General features: G+C 49.0%; 9 protein-coding genes across 9 annotated transcripts; 3 read left to right on the top strand and 6 right to left on the bottom strand.

Moving 5' to 3' along the window:
• Nucleotides 1-8: 8 nt before the first annotated feature.
• On the bottom strand, nt 9-1756 carry EDB91DRAFT_1126659 (CobW domain-containing protein). Its single transcript, XM_041318445.1, has 8 exons — nt 1600-1756; nt 1417-1533; nt 1300-1366; nt 1236-1245; nt 995-1183; nt 823-932; nt 723-769; nt 9-671 (listed from the first exon to the last, which is right to left on the bottom strand). Exons 1-8 carry the CDS (start codon nt 1620-1622, stop codon nt 68-70), a joined length of 1167 nt encoding a protein of 388 aa, XP_041178375.1. The 5' UTR covers nt 1623-1756; the 3' UTR covers nt 9-67.
• A 108-nt stretch (nt 1757-1864) lies between these two features.
• Nucleotides 1865-3009, top strand: EDB91DRAFT_1236784 (phosphotyrosine protein; the record flags this gene model as incomplete). Its single annotated transcript, XM_041321504.1, has 7 exons — nt 1865-1950; nt 2010-2117; nt 2215-2337; nt 2389-2450; nt 2505-2644; nt 2774-2886; nt 2943-3009. The coding sequence occupies 7 exons, from the start codon at nt 1865-1867 to the stop codon at nt 3007-3009; spliced, it is 699 nt and encodes a 232-aa protein (XP_041178374.1).
• A 161-nt stretch (nt 3010-3170) lies between these two features.
• Nucleotides 3171-4654, bottom strand: EDB91DRAFT_1247384 (UDP-galactose transporter; the record flags this gene model as incomplete). The annotated part of the gene is made up of 5 exons (XM_041322806.1): nt 3171-3229; nt 3289-4410; nt 4461-4485; nt 4546-4585; nt 4641-4654. 5 exons carry the CDS (start codon nt 4652-4654, stop codon nt 3171-3173), a joined length of 1260 nt encoding a protein of 419 aa, XP_041178373.1.
• On the bottom strand, nt 4492-5586 carry EDB91DRAFT_238992 (uncharacterized protein). The gene is made up of 4 exons (XM_041326568.1): nt 5431-5586; nt 5285-5369; nt 4641-5231; nt 4492-4585 (listed from the first exon to the last, which is right to left on the bottom strand). The coding sequence occupies exons 1-3, from the start codon at nt 5475-5477 to the stop codon at nt 4755-4757; spliced, it is 609 nt and encodes a 202-aa protein (XP_041178372.1). The 5' UTR covers nt 5478-5586; the 3' UTR covers nt 4492-4585; nt 4641-4754.
• A 274-nt stretch (nt 5587-5860) lies between these two features.
• Nucleotides 5861-8603, top strand: EDB91DRAFT_1335900 (uncharacterized protein). The gene is given in 6 exon segments (XM_041325518.1): nt 5861-6316; nt 6374-6724; nt 6756-6942; nt 6992-7327; nt 7347-7924; nt 7977-8603. 6 exon segments carry the CDS (start codon nt 6134-6136, stop codon nt 8451-8453), a joined length of 2112 nt encoding a protein of 703 aa, XP_041178371.1. The 5' UTR covers nt 5861-6133; the 3' UTR covers nt 8454-8603.
• Nucleotides 8604-8718: 115 nt separating this feature from the next.
• On the top strand, nt 8719-10012 carry EDB91DRAFT_1081226 (Mdm33 family-domain-containing protein; the record flags this gene model as incomplete). The annotated part of the gene is made up of 2 exons (XM_041315364.1): nt 8719-9187; nt 9246-10012. The coding sequence occupies 2 exons, from the start codon at nt 8719-8721 to the stop codon at nt 10010-10012; spliced, it is 1236 nt and encodes a 411-aa protein (XP_041178370.1).
• A 39-nt stretch (nt 10013-10051) lies between these two features.
• EDB91DRAFT_1236779 (helicase C-terminal domain-containing protein) lies at nt 10052-13425 on the bottom strand (the record flags this gene model as incomplete). The annotated part of the gene is given in 16 exon segments (XM_041321503.1): nt 10052-10242; nt 10292-10552; nt 10610-10688; nt 10737-11057; nt 11108-11241; nt 11292-11411; nt 11431-11473; nt 11519-11841; nt 11894-11993; nt 12047-12142; nt 12196-12275; nt 12332-12696; nt 12747-12862; nt 12919-13076; nt 13121-13223; nt 13273-13425. 16 exon segments carry the CDS (start codon nt 13423-13425, stop codon nt 10052-10054), a joined length of 2643 nt encoding a protein of 880 aa, XP_041178369.1.
• A 41-nt stretch (nt 13426-13466) lies between these two features.
• EDB91DRAFT_1126630 (histidine-phosphotransfer domain, HPT domain-containing protein) lies at nt 13467-14641 on the bottom strand. Its single transcript, XM_041318444.1, has 3 exons — nt 14356-14641; nt 14069-14211; nt 13467-14016 (listed from the first exon to the last, which is right to left on the bottom strand). The coding sequence occupies exons 1-3, from the start codon at nt 14566-14568 to the stop codon at nt 13785-13787; spliced, it is 588 nt and encodes a 195-aa protein (XP_041178368.1). The 5' UTR covers nt 14569-14641; the 3' UTR covers nt 13467-13784.
• A 204-nt stretch (nt 14642-14845) lies between these two features.
• Nucleotides 14846-16725, bottom strand: EDB91DRAFT_1247378 (CAIB BAIF family enzyme; the record flags this gene model as incomplete). Its single annotated transcript, XM_041322805.1, has 9 exons — nt 14846-14911; nt 15006-15113; nt 15177-15261; nt 15327-15496; nt 15558-15707; nt 15798-15983; nt 16023-16105; nt 16163-16441; nt 16491-16725. The coding sequence occupies 9 exons, from the start codon at nt 16723-16725 to the stop codon at nt 14846-14848; spliced, it is 1362 nt and encodes a 453-aa protein (XP_041178367.1).
• Between the last annotated feature and the right edge of the window lie 20 nt (nt 16726-16745).

The following is a 16745-nucleotide window of genomic DNA, read 5'->3' as shown; positions in this document are numbered from 1 at the left end:
AATAAGGAAATCGTGAAGCGCTCGCAATTTGGGATTCTGGGAATACAGATAACGGCAGGATAACAAGCTAAGCTAGCAATCGCTCGAGGCTCTGCCTAACCGACTCGTCTAGACCCTTCCCAATCAACACCAACTTCCCTGAATCGGGGATTCCTGTAACATCCCCTTCTACTAAGGATAGGTCATACATACTCTGCACGCCCTGCAGAACGTACTGCTCCCCAGACACCATCACGAAAAGACCCTTACAGCGAAGGATCTTGAGTTCCGATGTTCCAGTCTGAGGGACATTGTCTGGTATTCGGTTCTCCCACAGAACCGTACGTATCCATGCATCTAGTTCTTCGAGACGATGGCGGGTTAACGTGGGAACGGTGACCTGCAGACTAGAAATACCACGCAATTCGTAGTGCTTAGCGGATACGCCGTACTCCGCGTGGTCATGATTGTCGTCGTCGCCATGTTGGTGTTGTGCGGATCGCAACCCCTTTGTCCCGCCTGCGTATGCGTTGATGTTCATGATATGCGCAAGATCGATCTGACCGCGAATAGTTCGGTGAATTGGAGCAGAGGGGTTAACCCTTTGTATCAGTTCTTCAGTCGAGGACAATTGCTCCTCTGATACTAGATCGACTTTGTTCAACAGGATAACATCTGAGCATGCTATCTGTCTGGATATGGTGTAAGTGACGGGCCAGATTGCAGATATAATCCATGATTACCTGAGACTTTCGCCAATGCCGTCGACAGAATGGTCCTCTTCCATTTGCTTGGGTGTGATTTAGCGAAGAAACTATACAAGTCAGAAAAGTGTGAATGTACCTGTTGGCCAAAGACAGCATCGACAACGCAGACAACGCCATCCAGGGAAATCTGTCGACCTAAACCAGCGGCATACTCTTCATTCAGCCAGAACATGGACGCGATGGGGCCTAGGAGATATGAAAAGTTATAAAATACGTAACACATCGTAAGCGGGTCATGGACTGCTTACCAGGATCAGCAAGACCAGTCGTTTCTAATAAGATATGGTCAAAGGCACCTTTCCTTTGCATAAGTTTCTCAATGGCAGCTACACCCGCGTCTTTGATGGAACAGCAGAGGCATCCATTTGCCAGCTCAAGGAGCTCCTGTGACTTCTCTGCTGTTGGGTCATCTTCCGAGGAGATATTGATGGCTTTCGCTAGACTTAATATTAGCGAAGAACTTCACACCGTTAGGAGAGTAACGGAAACCTTCGATGCTCTTCCGATGAATGTTCAATATAAGCGCTTATGAGCAGATTAGATCATTGCTCACTGAAGTATCACCAAATTCGTTCATGATCACGGCTATCCGATAACCGTGACGCTCTGTTAGAATACGCCTAATGAATGATAAGTACACAGTGCACATGATGCTGAGTACCTCGCATACCTCAACAAGGTAGATTTCCCTGCACCAAGAAAGCCACTGATGATTGTACATGGTACTCGATGGGTTGAGGCAGAATCGGGGATTGGAAGTACTTGATCATCATGCTCGATCAACGTCCTTGCGTTCATAAGCAGGCATTAGCAATGCAAGCGAGCGATAAACTAAAACATACCGCGAACATACGGTATATCATCATCGAGGTCCATGTCTTTGATATCAACTTTCGGATTCGCTCTAAGTGACCGTGTATGAGCAACCACTGTACGGAGGTGACTGTACCGAGTCGAGCGGATCAAATGAGGTTGTGCTACTAGAACGAAGGCGGGAGCAAAGCTTTGGTGCCGATGAGTACTGCTTCCGAACATTACGGTATACCGTCTTACATAGTCTGTTCTTTACTCTCCGTTTTATGGCACGCTCATCCGTCTAAATGGCTTTTCCATCCACAATGTCAACTCTGCCTGATAATGCGTTTCCGCTGACAGATGAACCACTCAAGAACCTAATTCAAGGTCCAGGAGACGTGGAGTGGAGGTATGCGCTCCACAAAGCCGTTCTTCTGTCATGGCTATAAATGTGCTGCCACTTATCAGGTATGAAATGCGTCGGGAGTGTCAAGAGATCCTTCCTGGCCTTCTACTAGGCCCTTTTCAAGCATCCAAATCGCTTGAGGTGCTCCAATCGCTCGGCGTCACCCACATGTGAAGTTCCAAAGCCTCTTTGGATCGCTGGCCCAACTGATTAATCGACGCGTTTCCTACCTGATGTCCCTTTTATGCCTTCATATTTTATTCCCAGAGTCTGTATACGCGATAAGAAGGAAGCCTTCTCCGTGAAAGCACGTTTCCCAGATCATTTCCGGTACCTGGTGCTAGATGTGGAGGATAGCGAAGACCAGAACGTTATTCGTCTATTCCCAGAGTATGTATTTACTGCACGATATTCCATGAACCTGCTAACAGTCTCGGATAGAGCTAATACATTCATTACCCAATCGTTGAGCGCAGGAGGCAAGGTTCTAGTTCACTGCAATGGTGCGCTCTGCGTTTAATTGTTCGTAGTGCCTACTCAGTCCATATACCATAAAGGCGGTATTTCCCTATCACCGGCCTTTGTTGTCATGTTCGTCATGCGTCATTGTCAGTTGTCATGGGAAGATGCACTTCATCTGGTACAAAATCGTCGCTATTGTATCTCGCCAAACGGTGGCTTCTTGACGCAGATCAAGGTGGGTTTCGTGTGTCCCTGAGCTTGTTCACCGTTGCATTCCCGTGCTTCGCACCTTTGTGTTGAACTACGTTCCAGCGCAACGGAGCATTACATTAGAGGCTTTATATTCTAATGAATTGTGCCACAGGAATATGAATCGATATACAAGGCATCTGTCGCTGTCGCGGGATTTCCGCAAGGGCAGATACAGCGGGTTGTATCCCGGAGGAAGAGAGATGATGACGACGACGACGAGTTCAGGTACGCCCATTTCTCAAAACCACCCCTGTCGGTTGCATCCTCTAACAATTTATTAGAGAGGATGACCGTAAAAGAGCACTAGTCGATGGAGAAGGGGACGACGCAATGGCAACAGATTTATAACCATACTTTCCAGGAGTTTTCTTCATTTCCTTTAGGTCAATCCAGTTTAGTCTACTGTTACCGTATATTTGCTTTTAGAAGCGTTTTCTGTTCCCTCACGATGAATGGTATAACTTGTTTTGTCGGGGTCCAATGTGACCTAGTTTCCAACTGGGTATGATCTATAGTGATTTGATCTTTGCCTTCTCTTTCTCCTGTAAAACGCGCTTCGCATGGACCTCTGGAGCATGCACATCAGTCTCAAGGCACAGTGAGGCAGCTGGAGCAATAGCCTCTGACCTTTGCGTTTTACCCACGCCTCAACTGAGATCCCTCCAAACACGATGCCCGCGCCTGCCCACTGCCCGAGGGTGAGTTTGTGGTCGTAAACTACCACAGAGAGAACCATGGTGAACATCTTTCTTGTCAACGTGATCATTCTGCCAATTTGCGATAAGCACAAGGTGTAACAGAAACGCCAGAGAAGGACTACGAACACTAAAGTGAGTGATCCAAAATGCTGTAACGTCTCGAAGATGAAAAGTTGCCCAAGAGCTCCAGTCAAAGAAAACTGGATTAGGGGTACAACGACAGAAGGATGCGTCTTTATAAACCCAATTGCGTTTGCGAACTCTGATTGTAAACCGCTCGAGGGGTGAATCACAGGGATATGCGGCAAGGGAAGGGTTCCAAGCGCGGTGCTCAACAGGGTGCAAAAGATATTAATCCAGAGCATCATCTGTTGCCCGGTCACCTTGTATCGAACGAACACCTCATCTTGCGTCGAGTTTACCGCGCCGTCGAGGATAAGATTGATAACAAGGTATAGGATGCCAATCAGCTGACCATGAGGCGCCTGCTCGCCATTGGATGAGGCTTTTGACGGCTTTTCATTTCCGAAGCCCATGAAGACACTGATGCCAGCTGTGACCATTGCGACGACGACATATTTATGCGGGGCAAAGCGCCTCCGGTACATGACGAAATTCATGAGCATCACTGGGACGAGCTTGCAGGACTTTCCCAAGACCATTGTAGGATAGGTGATATACGAGAGGGCCGCGAAGCCGAAGGGGGCGGCGAGTGTGATGAAAGCTGAGACTTGAAGGTAGCGTAGTAGGAGACCTTTGGGGGTGGATGAAGGATTATGTGATGGTGCTTTTGAGGGACGGGCATGGCCGTTGATGGAGACTTTAGTGCTCGAGGATCCATTTGTTTTGGAATTGGATGAATCTTTTGCCTGTGACATAGAGGCGAAGTCCAGACCCAGTAGAGATGATAGTGATGACCCTGATTTGCCACGGATTAATATGTATGCGAGGGCAGATAGCGAGCTCAGGAAGCTCTGGCAGGTCCCAATGAAGAGAGCAGACTTAAACTTGTCTGTTGATTGACCATCTATGTGTTGGAATGGAACCGATACTAAGAGGCTGTCTCAGTTGCTGCATTCGATGTTTGTGTGTTGTACCTACATCGTTCCTGCGCCACGGCCCATAGCTGCCAAGCATAACGCTAGTGAGCAAGTGTCATTCGTCAGAAGTAGCGAAATTGACATACTAGAAACATGGAGTAGACTCCGAGGATACATAGACCAAGCCTGGCGTTCAAAGCTCATGAACTCGGACAGAAATTCTTATAGTGCAAGGGCTTACCGAAGGACCGACATCGTGAGGGCACGAAAGGCAAACGTGCTGAAATTTAAACAAGTTGAGTGCAGTGCTGACGTTTGTACAGACTACGTGTCGGAATTAAGACCTAACCCTAAACTAGGGTATGATATCCAAGCCCAGTTGACCACTGAGTGTCATAATACCCTCCCTCAAACGGACTACATCCTCTCTAGTTGGTCTACCCTGCGATGGTGTACTTGGACTTCCAGCGGTGAGCCTCTGTAGCATGTCTTCTAACCCCTCCATCTCTTTCTTCTGCAAAAGTTCCTCACTCTGTCCGATTGGAGCGTCATCAAGATGTTCTCTCGCATGCTGCTCGGCTTCCTGATCGGGAGGGGCGATATCGGAAAAGCGAACACTTGCAAGAGAAGATGATATTTCGCGTGCGGTTGCGAGTGCTATAGCAGATTCTTCTCGGCTTTTTGAGCTCAAGAATGATGCGATGGCAGATATTACGCCACGCATTGATCCCAATTCGCGACCTATGGGAACTCCTACGTCGGCGAAACCCATATCGAAACCCTCTTGGATTGCGGATTCTTTCCCTGCGACTATCCCTTCTCGGTACCCTGACTGTGGATGGAAATATCAATGAACCGGGAAGAATAGATTGTAGGTGCTCGTACGTTTGTGAACTGATTAGATAGTTTTGCCCAGTCTGCTTCAGGGGCATAATCTGGTCGTGGGTCTTCCTCCCAAGGTGAATCCATGCTATATTACGTTAAACTGGACTCAGATGCTGACGAGAAACATATTTGAATTGTCCTCGTACGATGTGATAGATGATAGAGTCTGAATAACCACGTCTGAACTATACATATACGGGAGATATCATATAAGATTTCCTTTTCGGGTACGTTACTTGTTTCAAACCTACCTCCGTTGCGAAGTGCCACGTCGTAAGTACTAGCCCGAATCCTCGTTAGCAGCGCATTCGAATTTGATTGATCGGACATCAAGACTCCAGTTCATTCTACGACGTTCCTTGCTAAAGTGTTCGCTGTGACTTGATCAGCTGTTCAGGCGGCTCGCTCAGAATTTAATGATTTGAACCGTCGGATGCTTGTGGGCCCATAAATTTGCCGCTTGAATTTGACCGGATATTATGATATTGCCGAACAGAACGAAATCGGACAACTTCGGAACAAAAAAAAGCAGCGATTGCGCTGCGCCAGCTTCAGACTACCAGCACAGGTGGGTATCGCACTCTGATAATTAACTAAGCTAGTACAATAGTAGCACGGTTTCTATCCCCGACCTCAAACACCAACATTTGCACCACTCGCCGATTTACATATTTGGTGTATTTTCGTCAAATTTCCGTGGGAAGCGGACGACACGTCGACACATTTTAGTTGTCTCCTTTATTTAATTTCTGCTCTCTTTTTAACTTTTCTCGACTGACCCTCCTTGTTCTCTCCGCCTGCTCCCCTCCCCTCGGTTCTGCAATCATTTACTCCCGGTTTCGTTCACTAATGGCTGTCGCGTCCTCTTCGGACGCTGCAATCCTTGCATTAGGCGTCGTCCTAGCTGCTGCCTATCTTTTTCGTGATTCAATATTCTCTTCCTCAACGCCCAAAGCTGTCCCGGTTGCTCCTTCTAAACTCGCAAATGGCCATGGAAACCCTCGAGATTTTGTCGCTAAAATGAAGCAAGGGGTAAGCCCATCCGCTTCCAATTTTTATAATGTGTCATATCTCTGACATTTTTGTCAGAACAAACGTCTTATCATATTCTATGGCTCTCAAACTGGTACTGCAGAGGAATATGCTATCCGCATTGCTAAGGAGGCAAAGACAAAGTTTGGGCTTACATCTCTGGTTTGCGACCCCGAGGAGTACGACTTTGAGAATCTCGATCAAGTGCCTGAGGATAGCTGTGTCATCTTTGTCATGGCTACTTATGGCGAGGGCGAACCCACCGATAACGCAGTTCAACTCATGGAAAACTTGGCCGATGATTCATTTGAATTCAGTAACGGTCAACATAGACTTGAGGGCCTCAAATATATTGTTTTTAGTTTGGGTAACAAGACTTACGAACACTACAATGCCATAGGACGCCAGGTAGATGCCCAATTAACCAAAATGGGCGCAGTCAGAATTGGCGAGCGCGGTGAGGGAGATGACGATAAGAGTATGGAGGAGGACTACTTGGAAGTGGAAGGACGGTTTGTGGGCTTCCTTCGCTGAAGCCATGGGTGTAGAGGAGGGTCAGGGTGGTGATACCCCAGATTTCACTGTTACAGAATTAGAATCGCACCCTCCGGAAAAGGTATATCTCGGTAAGCACCTGTTGTCTATTTTGGTACATCCTCTCATTCTGCTCTCTAGGCGAACTTTCTGCACGTGCCCTTACGAAGACCAAAGGCATCCACGATGCCAAGAACCCTTATGCCTCCCCTGTCAAGATTGCTCGCGAACTCTTCGAAGTTGGCGGAGATCGTAACTGTGTCCATGTCGAACTTGACATCGAAAGCTCTGGGATCACATATCAACACGGAGATCATGTCGGCGTCTGGCCTATCAACCCTGATGTTGAGGTTGATCGTCTACTTTGTGCACTTGGACTCTACGACAAGAAAGATACCGTTATAAACGTCGATTCCCTCGACCCTGCTCTTGCTAAGGTTCCATTCCCCGTCCCTTCAACCTACATCACCGTCCTGCGTCATTATATTGACATCAGTGCTGTCGCTGGTCGTCAGATTCTCGGTGCTCTCGCAAAGTTTGCACCCTCTCCGGAGGCTGAGGCATTCTTGCGTAACCTTACCGTCGAACAAGGAGGACTATGCGGCCGTTGTCGCGAACGGGTGTCTCAAGCTTGGCGAAGTCCTTCAACTAGCTGCAGCCAACGACATCCATGCTCACCCTACACCTAAGAACACTACTACATGGGCCATACCCTTCGATATCGTTATCTCATCAATCCCTCGTTTGCAACCCCGCTACTACTCTATCTCGAGCAGTCCCAAGCTTCACCCGACCTCCGTGCACGTAACGGCTGTTGTTCTCAAATACGAGTCCATTGCCAACAACCTCGTTGCTCCTCGTTTGGTATATGGTGTTGGCTCAAATTTATTGCTCAATATCAAGCACGCTGCAAATGGCGAGACCGCTGTCACTGCCTCGGCGTATGCTATCGAGGGTCCCCGCGGGGCTCACAAGGTTGAAGACATTTACAAGATCCCTGTCCACGTCCGTCGTTCCACGTTCAGGCTCCCGACAAATCCCAAAACCCCCGTCATCATGGTTGGACCGGGCACTGTAAGTCTAATTGTCAAGATTCTTTGTGGCTTCGCTCACAGATACGGCTCAGGGTGTTGCGCCATTCCGAGGGTTCGTCCAAGAACGTGTTGCTCTTGCTCGCCGAACAATTGAGAAGAACGGCCCTGATGCTTTGGCGGACTGGGGTCAAGTCTCTCTCTTTTATGGTTGCCGTAAATCAACGGAAGACTTCCTCTACAAAGACGAATGGCCACAATACACTGCCGAGCTGAAGGGCAAGTTCACGATGCACTGCGCATTCTCACGGGAGCCGCCGTACAAGCCGGATGGTAGCAAGATCTACGTGCAGGATCTGATTTGGGATGACCGTAAGAACATTGCCGACGCTATCCTTAATGGGAAGGGATACGTGTACATTTGTGGTGATGCCAAAGCGATGAGCAAGGCAGTGGAGGAGGTTCTTGCGCGGGTTTTGGGTGAGGCCAAGGGTGGGAGTGAGGCAGATGGTGCGGCTGAGATCAAGCTGATGAAGGAGCGCTCACGGCTGATGTTGGACGTCTGGAGTTAGAGGAGATGATATGTTTGCATATGTTACTTTTGCGCTAGCTCATGACATGTCGATGCCCGACACTTCGATATTATATTGCAATAGATATACATACCTTGGGTGGTAAAGTTTGTCTATAATAAACCCACTTCACGAATTTATCCATCGTTGAGTTTTACTCATTGCAGCCCAGTGTCTGATTTGAAGCGTTGTCGCTGTCGTGGTTGTCGGCGAGGCTCGGGATATTTGTCCTCTTCCACTCCACCATTTTGGTCCAGGCATAATCATGCTAAGGAGCAGGGCATGGAGACCAGCCAACAACCTACGGGCGTTCTCCCATTCATGTCTGCGCCCTAATGCGCAATCAACGGACCCTCTGTCTCCGCGTCGATCAAATGATGGTGTAGAGGGCTCGCAAGCTCAACACCGCCAGGAAACTCATGCCAACGTGTCCGAGGGCGTTAAAGAATCACCCGGAACTGCGTCAGCTGGTTCAAACCTCCAGTCCGCTGAATCTCCTCGACCGCTCAATTCCAAGACATCCACATATGATCTAGACACCGTCAAACAGCGCTTGGGAGATTGGATGATACTTGCCTCTGCTGTATTCAAACAGCAAACGGAAGAACTCCGTCAACGCACAGATGTGCTCACACAGAAAACGTCCACAAAGTTCTTTCAATTGGGTTCTCAACTCAATCGTGTAACGGGTTACGAGCAGATCGAAGCGCTAAAACAACGGGTGGTTGAACAAGGTGTGCATTTGCTGTGTTTGTACTAAATCTAGAAAACTGAGACTTGTGTTTGCCCAAGAGGCTAGAATCACAGCTACTCGACAAGCAGCTCGAGAGGCTAAGACATCGTATGACGATGCTGTTTTGCAGCGCTCTCTCTCTCAGCGCCAAGTGAATGAGCTGTTGCAGCGCAAATCTTCGTGGTCAGACAGCGACGTCAGCGCCTTCACTTCTCTCGTGCGTGCAGATCATCAACTGGAACAACACGAGGTCGCGACGAAGGCCAAGGTCTCCGAGAATGAAGATGCGTTGGATAGGGAGTTTGGAGAGCTCATGCGCGCCATTCTGGCTAGGTATCACGAGGAGCAAGTTTGGAGTGACAAGATCCGAAGCGCCAGCACCTATGGGAGTATGATGGTGCTTGGGGTCAACGTGGTGGTGTTCATACTGGCCATCATGGTGGTTGAGCCATGGAAGCGGCGTAAACTGGCGCAAACGTTCGAAAAGAAAGTGGAAGAAATGGGCACGGAGACCAAAGTTTTAATAGAGTCTGGGAGTGCACAATTGGATGAACGGCTAGTGAAGCAGGAGAGGTTGATCTCAGAGATTGTGGAAAGGGCGGCATACGATGCTCGACACCTGCCTGGCTTGATGCCGGTGCCAGCTGTGGCAGTGTCTGTTGCTGAGGAAAAAGTAGGCATTCAGTCAGAGTCCACCGCGCTGTCATCAATCTGGTCACATCCGATAACACGAACTCTCCAAGATCGGGAGGTACTGCTTGCTGTTGGCAGTGCTATTGCAGGTAGTGCAATTACCCTTGTGGCCCGATGTCTTTTCGGAAGTTAGTATCGATTAGATAGATACACAAGGCTACATATTTAATCATTACAATATTGTACGTTGTCTCTTCTCTCGATAGAAATTTCCTAGATGCTTCATCGCCTGGCCAAAAGTCTCACAGGTTGTCACATCGTCTCTTAGCCATTGTGGTAATTTCCTGCGAATCGCGGCCGACGTGAACCGTCGATCAATAAGTACGAGGGAAGCCCAGTCCCCGCGGTGTCGAATGGCTCGGCCTTGGACAGCGCTTAGCAAGTGTTCCAAATATACAACGATCGGACGTACCTATACTCTGATTGACTGCGTTCATGCACATATTCTCATACATTTCGGCTGCTGCGTCTTTGCCACCAGCATGGTTCTTTACCCCAGATCGTGACTCTACTTGATTTGCATACCGCATCCGCTCCTGCAGCTCTGGAGAATTTTTGTTGGCAAAAGGTAACCCAATCACAACAACAGCACGAGCGAGATCATCCGAGAAGTTCAGCCCTTCTGAGAGCTTGGCGCCGATAACTGCAAATAGTACCGCGCCAGTCTTCTTATCTAGAGGTGTCTCCAAAAAAAGTTGTCACGATGGCGAGATGTTGTAACTCGTCAGACCTACATGTGTTTTGGCAGCTATAGCATACTCTCGCAGAATCGTTTCAACTCCTGAGCTCTCCCGAGGTTCCAAGAAGACCTGAGCGCATATTTAACAAGTTACATCCTGATACTTATAGACACTTACTTTCTTCTTCACACCGAATTTATCCAGTAATCTACTTTGACTCCAAACCTCTCTTGCGAAATTCAATGATGCATAGGAAGGAAAGAAGACCACCATTCCTCCAGGCACGACGTTGCAGAAGTTCAATATGATCTGACCCAACTCGGAAACGACTTGCCGATCGCTCTGCTGCGCGAACTTGAACTCCAGATCCGAGCCCGAAGGCCCTCTCGTGAGCAGCAATGTCTGCACGTTAGATGCAGGAATGATATGACCGCAGGAGAAAGTCGAGAGCCTGTCTTGAGGCAAATAGGTAAAAAGCTCGGATACCACAGCAGATATCTATCTCCGAGTTATTGTATTGCAAGGAACTGTCAATAGAAGCTGCTTACTGGTGACATGGTCCCACCAGCAAGCACAACTGAGCGTGCCACCTCCACAACGTCGCGGAATAACGCCGATGGGTTCAGCAACTGGTATTTGATCTCGACAGCATCTCCGATAATTGAGAAGATCAGTCGACCGTCTATAAACAATGATGAGCAAAGAAACAATCTCGGGTGCAGCTGAGCCCACCTTCGCTTGCCCCCGCCAGTCCCAGCATCAATGCTTCAATCGTATGCAGCGGCGGCGTGCCCACACTCGATGGGTGTTTCCTGGGCTTCTCGTCTACAAAATCAGTGATAATATTGTACCCTTGTCAGGGTGTACAAACCCTCAGAAACATCAATAGCATAGCGCGAGATCTTCCGCGCTATCTGCAAGTAATCAGAAAGACTCCTGATCGAGTCTGTAGAACATACTTTGCTGCGCTTCAGATACGACTCGATCTCCAGGAGATTAATACCCTCGATCTTTCGCCCGAGCCTGTGGATGAAATCTGGTACGGTCACCACTTCAGTATCTTGTCTTCTGGATTTGGCATTCGATTTCTCGGCCATCCAATCCATTACTACCTTTCGAAATGCATCCAGGAATCCAATAAGCCTCTTCAGATGCAATGCATGCATCGCAGACAGTCGATTGCGAAATTTTTGATAGTACACTGAGACCTGTTTTAATGAGGTCAACAGGAGATCGGATGTCAGGCGGACACTTGAAAGTGATAATAGAGTTGGTATCAAGTCTGAGGGAAGCCTTCAGCCACTATAGCAAGGCGGTCTGGGTGAGATCCCTACTATGCGCTTCATCAATGATGACAACCTGGTTAGTTAAGTCGATGCCCAGGGCTTCTCGGGCAGTTTTCTGCAGCAGCAGGTTATAGGGCAGAGTAACAAGCTAAAGATCCACCATGAAATCAGTAAGGCACACCAGTGGGATAAATTGCTGACCTCTGCCTGAGGTATCGCTCGTCTAGATCCGTAATAAGGGCAAGTCTGCATATTCTGCCCAGCAGTCGCAAGATCTTCTATATCTTTCGGAAATGCCTTTAAGGGAATCCATCAGCACCCATTCGCTCGAATACATCACCTTCACCAACCAGAATCTGATCTCGCAGATCAAGCATGCGGGTATCATCACTCGCTGGTGGCAAATATTGACACCGTTTGTTTTGCTTCCCTGCGAGTGTATCCGCCAGAGGTCAATGAATGCATGAGTGCCGATTAGTCTGCTACCTTCCATTAATTCGCGACATTTCTCGTCGATATCACCTGACCTTGACTTTGCGTCCTCGTTGATACATAACTGTTTGCGAGATCCAAGGGATACGGTCCGCCACTGACGCTGATCCGTTTCGCACTGATCATCGCCTACATCCTCGATGTCCCGTTTCTTTAGGGAGCAATGATCGTGACTAGCTCGGGACAAGTTTCCTGCATCTGGAACAGCATTGCCCAAGGCGAGATGCTTGAACTTGAGTTTGCTTAATTCAGGCAGGACCTGTGAAAGTTGTGAATGCGTGCGAGAAGCATAGTATATCTTTGTGCAGGACGGCTCGTCTCCTTGAGAGGCTGGATCACGTTTATTATTCTTGTCAATTCTGTTCATATATGTTAGTTCTGTCTCATATCAGCAAAGCTTTGCCCTGACTTTGCCATTAGAGCTCGAACGGCGGGGGAGAAGTTATCTTGGCTGTCTTCACAGTCATCGTCCGGAAGATATGCGTCCTCTTGAAGGTGGTCATGAGTAAGATCGCCTGCCATCCGCTACTTAGACGGTGTAAACAACCAATGAGCTCAACCGCGAGTGTTGGCGCACGCACTTGCTTCTTGGTAACCCGAGCCCGAGCCAGCATACGGAAATGAGCCTCGGTCTTCCGAGCTTTGGTGAGGCGTTCCTCATATTCTTGATCCTCTGACTCCAGCTCGCGCTTCCGAATATCGAGAGCCTGAGCTGCCACCCATGATGGCTCTGATGCAACTTTAGGATATTACTTGCAGGACCTACAGGGACCTACCACTGACCGGCACTTGGGAGAGACTGCTGCAATAGCTGGCCTTCGCGTGCGCGGTCTTTCTCGTCCACGAGCCATGACAGGCTCGAGCAAAGTAGGCTTAGCGTCTTACCCTGTTATTCCGCGTCAGAAACCCGCTGAACAGCCTTTACAAACACTCACAGTGCCCGTAGGACTCTCCACAATGGTGACCTGCCTCTTCTCGATGGACGTATAGACGTGGCGCATCAAGTCTGTCTGTATCGAATACGGTGGATCGTATGGGAATGTAGGGAAACTGCTGGGAGTCGGGAGGACGAGGTCATCGTTGTCCATGCCGAACAGTAGGCGCGACGCGTGACCTCACGCCTCGTCACAAAGTTCGCGAATGACCTTCAATTCACTGCAACAATAGCTACAAAACAGTGATATCGAAAAAGTGGAGCGTAAAACACGAGACAAAGCTTGGGTGGTTTAAGATGATGTGAAGATGTAGTACACTGCGTCTGGAACTAGTGCATAGTGGAACAGTGCGGTAAGTGGATGAAAACAAAGGATGGGTGTAGCCAAGCGTAAAGGTGTGGCAGTTACTTAGTAGATGGGTAGCTAGAGTACAGTGAAAATCATACAATCTGGACTCTTGGGTATGGCGTTGAGCATACAGCTCAGTAGAGGGTGTAATTGATTGATCGTTATCACGGCGGACACTGAGCCTCCAGTAGCAGCCATCTCTTTGCCGCACCGTATTCCTCCTTAACGCGTTTTAGTAACGACGTCACTTCCTCAAGGGTCTTGTCCGTAGGTGTACCCTTGGACATGTTCTGTATCTTCTCGCAAGTCGCGGATACCCGCCTCACGCCCAGCGCCGCTGATGAGCCCTTCAGAAAGTGCCCTAGTTGTGATATTTGCTTCAAGTCTTTAGTTTCCCTGCGTAAGAAAGTCAGATTCCATGGTAGTCGGTCAAATCACAAAAGCCTACATAGCCTGATCCATCTCATTAAATGTGTCCTCGACCTGGCCAAGGTACTCAGTCACCATCGCCGATACAAACGAGCGGTCCCCATCATCCAGCTCAAGTATCTGGTTGAAGACTTCCTCATCGATTACATCTCCTTTACTGGGCTGGTGGTGCGATGAGTGATTATCATCACACGGCGTACAAGATGACGAGATAGGCAGGCCCTGGCGAAGTCCGGGGTTCCCGGCGCACACGCTCTGATTCCAAGTGCCGCATACAAACAATCCACTTTAAGGGTGGGGACATACCTCGCTATCCTTCTTCTCAACCTCCTTCAGGTCGCTCTTCTCCTTGGGTGTAATAACAGGCGAGCCTGCCTTCGGCGTTGGCTCCTCCGAGACAGGTCGCGATTTGATGTCTAGCTTCTTCTGTGGTGGGGCCTTGTCGGAAGGAGACGGCGGTGGACGCTTGACAATCTCGTCAATGACATTTGGTGAACGAGCACGTAGAGCAGGAGACATGAAGACAGTCCTGGCCTTGTTTACTGACAAGGGGCAGCTTTCAATCGGGGTAGCGGCTCTAGGACGTCAAGCTGTAGGGATTCGGGGCTATGCTTAAAGTAGTCTACTGATTATCTGTTGCCGCCGCAGTGCCGCTGCCAAATAAGTAGCACCATTGACATATTCATCGCGAATGCACCATGGCTAGATCGACATGCCATTTTCTACAAAACATTCCCCTAGCCGGCGGACCCGCGCCCAAAACCCAAACTCTGAATCACATCGGTAAATCTATGCCTCAGATAATTTTTCGAGCCCTCAACTTGGCGATCTCATTCTGAGAGTACCCTAGTTCCAGCATCACCTAAAACCAATCGACCATCAGAAACCAAAATGCACAATGCACAATGCAATAAGAGGGTGGCGAAATAAACAACCCCAAGATGTCATGCACATACCTCCTGTGTATGCTGTGACAGCCAGGGCGGGGGTCGTCTCACCGGCATCCTCCTTCCATTGTAAGTCACAGGTGGAGCCACCATCCTCACTTTCCCCGCTCGTGGATGCTATTGAATTAATTCGACACAATCAGATTGAAGTCTATCACACGAGGACGGGACGACACGTACATCAACCTCCACCGTAGCCTGCCGTGCGCCAACTTGTGGGTGCGCGAATGACTGTTCGATATTATTGATCGGCCCAAACGGTACCCTGCACGGACATGCGCGTGTGAATACCTTGGCAATGGAACATACATAAGTAGACTGCACACTCACCCTAATCCTGTGAAGCGTTTAATCCAATGATCCCTTTCATGTCTTTGGAGCACTTGAGTAATGATGTCCACCAATGCCTCCCTGTTTGCTACCCGCGTAGCATTAGTAGCAAACCTTACATCGTCCACCAGCTCGGGCTTTTCCAATATCCTTTCGGCAAGGAGTCGGAACTGTGTCACATGTACCTCGGAGTCAGGTCGCATGGAACTGCTTATCAGTGGTGCTACCCACCTGCTTGTCGTTGCCCGCGCCAATCATGAGAAAGCCATCTTTGCATGGGAAGACTTGGTAAGGAACAATGGATGGGTGGGCGGTTCCGTGCCGGGAGGCTTCCTTTCCGGCGATGAGATAATTCGACGCTATATTCGCAAGACCCGCAAGCTAAGTATATACGAGAAAAATTATATCGATGTCGTGAGGCAAAATTAGCTCATCAAAAAATCAAGAACATGCATGTACTGGTCACCGCACCTGCGTCTCGAATAAGTTACAGTCTATCCAAACGCCTTCTCCCGTGTGCTGTACGGAACGCAAACCAGCAAGGATAGCGCCATGTGCGTAAAGACCTGTCATCAAGTCTGTCACTGCAACGCCTACTTTAGACGGTGGACGATCAGGTTCGCCAGTGCTATAATCCATGAAAGGCAAAACATAAGACTCAAGATATCAGCTAGAAATGCCTACAACACAGCACACATACATGTGCATCAGCCCAGCTTCGGCTTCAATGATAACATCGTAACCTGCAGCTTCGCGGAACGGGCCTGTCTGCCCATACCCTAATCGGATTAGTTAAATTGGGTACTGGTAGCGGAGAAAGTTAAGCTCAGACGAACCAGTAATGGAAGCGTACACAAGCCGCGGATTAAGCATCTTGCAGTCCTCCCAACCAAGACCCATCCCTGAGAGCTTTCCCGCAATAAAATTCTCCACGAGAACATCCGAACTGCGGATGAGCCTCTGGATGACCTCTAGTCCCGCAGGATCCTTGAAATTGACGGTGATAGAACGCTTGTTTCTATTCACAGCGAGGAAGTATGCAGATTCAGGAGGGAGGTGGGATGATTCTTTCGGAGAATGCGGGGAGACGGGAGCAGAAGGAGGAAGCCACGAGCCTGGCTTTTTTTTAGATGGACTACGGATAGGCTAGCACAGCACACTCACGAGTGTCGTCGCCGCGAGTGACCTCCTCGACTTTGATGACATCCGCACCCATATCTGCAAGAAGCATGGTGCATGACGGGCCTGCAAGAACTCGAGTGAGGTCGAGGACTCTGACGCCCGCAAGTGGGGGAGGAATGCCCTGGTCTTTAGACTGAGTAGAGATGAAAGAACGTCTGATGAGACGACGCTCAAGTCGGGTAACGGTGCTGAGCCTTCTATAGGTTGACAATAGCATCTCAGTTGACCGTCACCAGT

This window comes from Suillus paluster, assembly GCF_016628075.1.
Source record: "Suillus paluster strain FC165 chromosome Unknown EDB91scaffold_19, whole genome shotgun sequence".
Taxonomy (NCBI): Eukaryota; Fungi; Basidiomycota; class Agaricomycetes; order Boletales; family Suillaceae; genus Suillus; species Suillus paluster.
The sequence above is the reverse complement of the archived record's forward strand: the minus strand, read 5'-3'. Positions and strand labels throughout refer to the sequence as shown.

What these genes read in the sequence shown, in the direction of transcription:
- EDB91DRAFT_1126659 (XM_041318445.1), bottom strand. Translation starts at nt 1,622, where the DNA reads ATGGACCTCGATGATGATATACC. An exon ending in GACTGGTCTTGCTGATCCTG is followed by an intron (nt 933 to 994) that starts GTAAGCAGTCCA and finishes CATATCTCCTAG; the next exon opens with GCCCCATCGCGTCCATGTTC. An exon ending in ATGCTGTCTTTGGCCAACAG is followed by an intron (nt 770 to 822) that starts GTACATTCACAC and finishes ATCACACCCAAG; the next exon opens with CAAATGGAAGAGGACCATTC.
- EDB91DRAFT_1335900 (XM_041325518.1), top strand. Translation starts at nt 6,134, where the DNA reads ATGGCTGTCGCGTCCTCTTCGGACGCTGCAATCCTTGCATTAGGCGTC. An exon ending in ACAATGCCATAGGACGCCAG is followed by an intron (nt 6,725 to 6,755) that starts GTAGATGCCCAA and finishes AAATGGGCGCAG; the next exon opens with TCAGAATTGGCGAGCGCGGT. An exon ending in TCCGGAAAAGGTATATCTCG is followed by an intron (nt 6,943 to 6,991) that starts GTAAGCACCTGT and finishes TCTGCTCTCTAG; the next exon opens with GCGAACTTTCTGCACGTGCC.
- EDB91DRAFT_1126630 (XM_041318444.1), bottom strand. Translation starts at nt 14,568, where the DNA reads ATGTCTCCTGCTCTACGTGCTCGTTCACCAAATGTCATTGACGAGATT. An exon ending in TTGAGAAGAAGGATAGCGAG is followed by an intron (nt 14,212 to 14,355) that starts GTATGTCCCCAC and finishes TCGCACCACCAG; the next exon opens with CCCAGTAAAGGAGATGTAAT. An exon ending in AATGAGATGGATCAGGCTAT is followed by an intron (nt 14,017 to 14,068) that starts GTAGGCTTTTGT and finishes TTTCTTACGCAG; the next exon opens with GGAAACTAAAGACTTGAAGC.
- EDB91DRAFT_238992 (XM_041326568.1), bottom strand. Translation starts at nt 5,477, where the DNA reads ATGTATAGTTCAGACGTGGTTATTCAGACTCTATCATCTATCACATC. An exon ending in ACTCTATCATCTATCACATC is followed by an intron (nt 5,370 to 5,430) that starts GTACGAGGACAA and finishes AACGTAATATAG; the next exon opens with CATGGATTCACCTTGGGAGG. An exon ending in TATCTAATCAGTTCACAAAC is followed by an intron (nt 5,232 to 5,284) that starts GTACGAGCACCT and finishes TTCCATCCACAG; the next exon opens with TCAGGGTACCGAGAAGGGAT.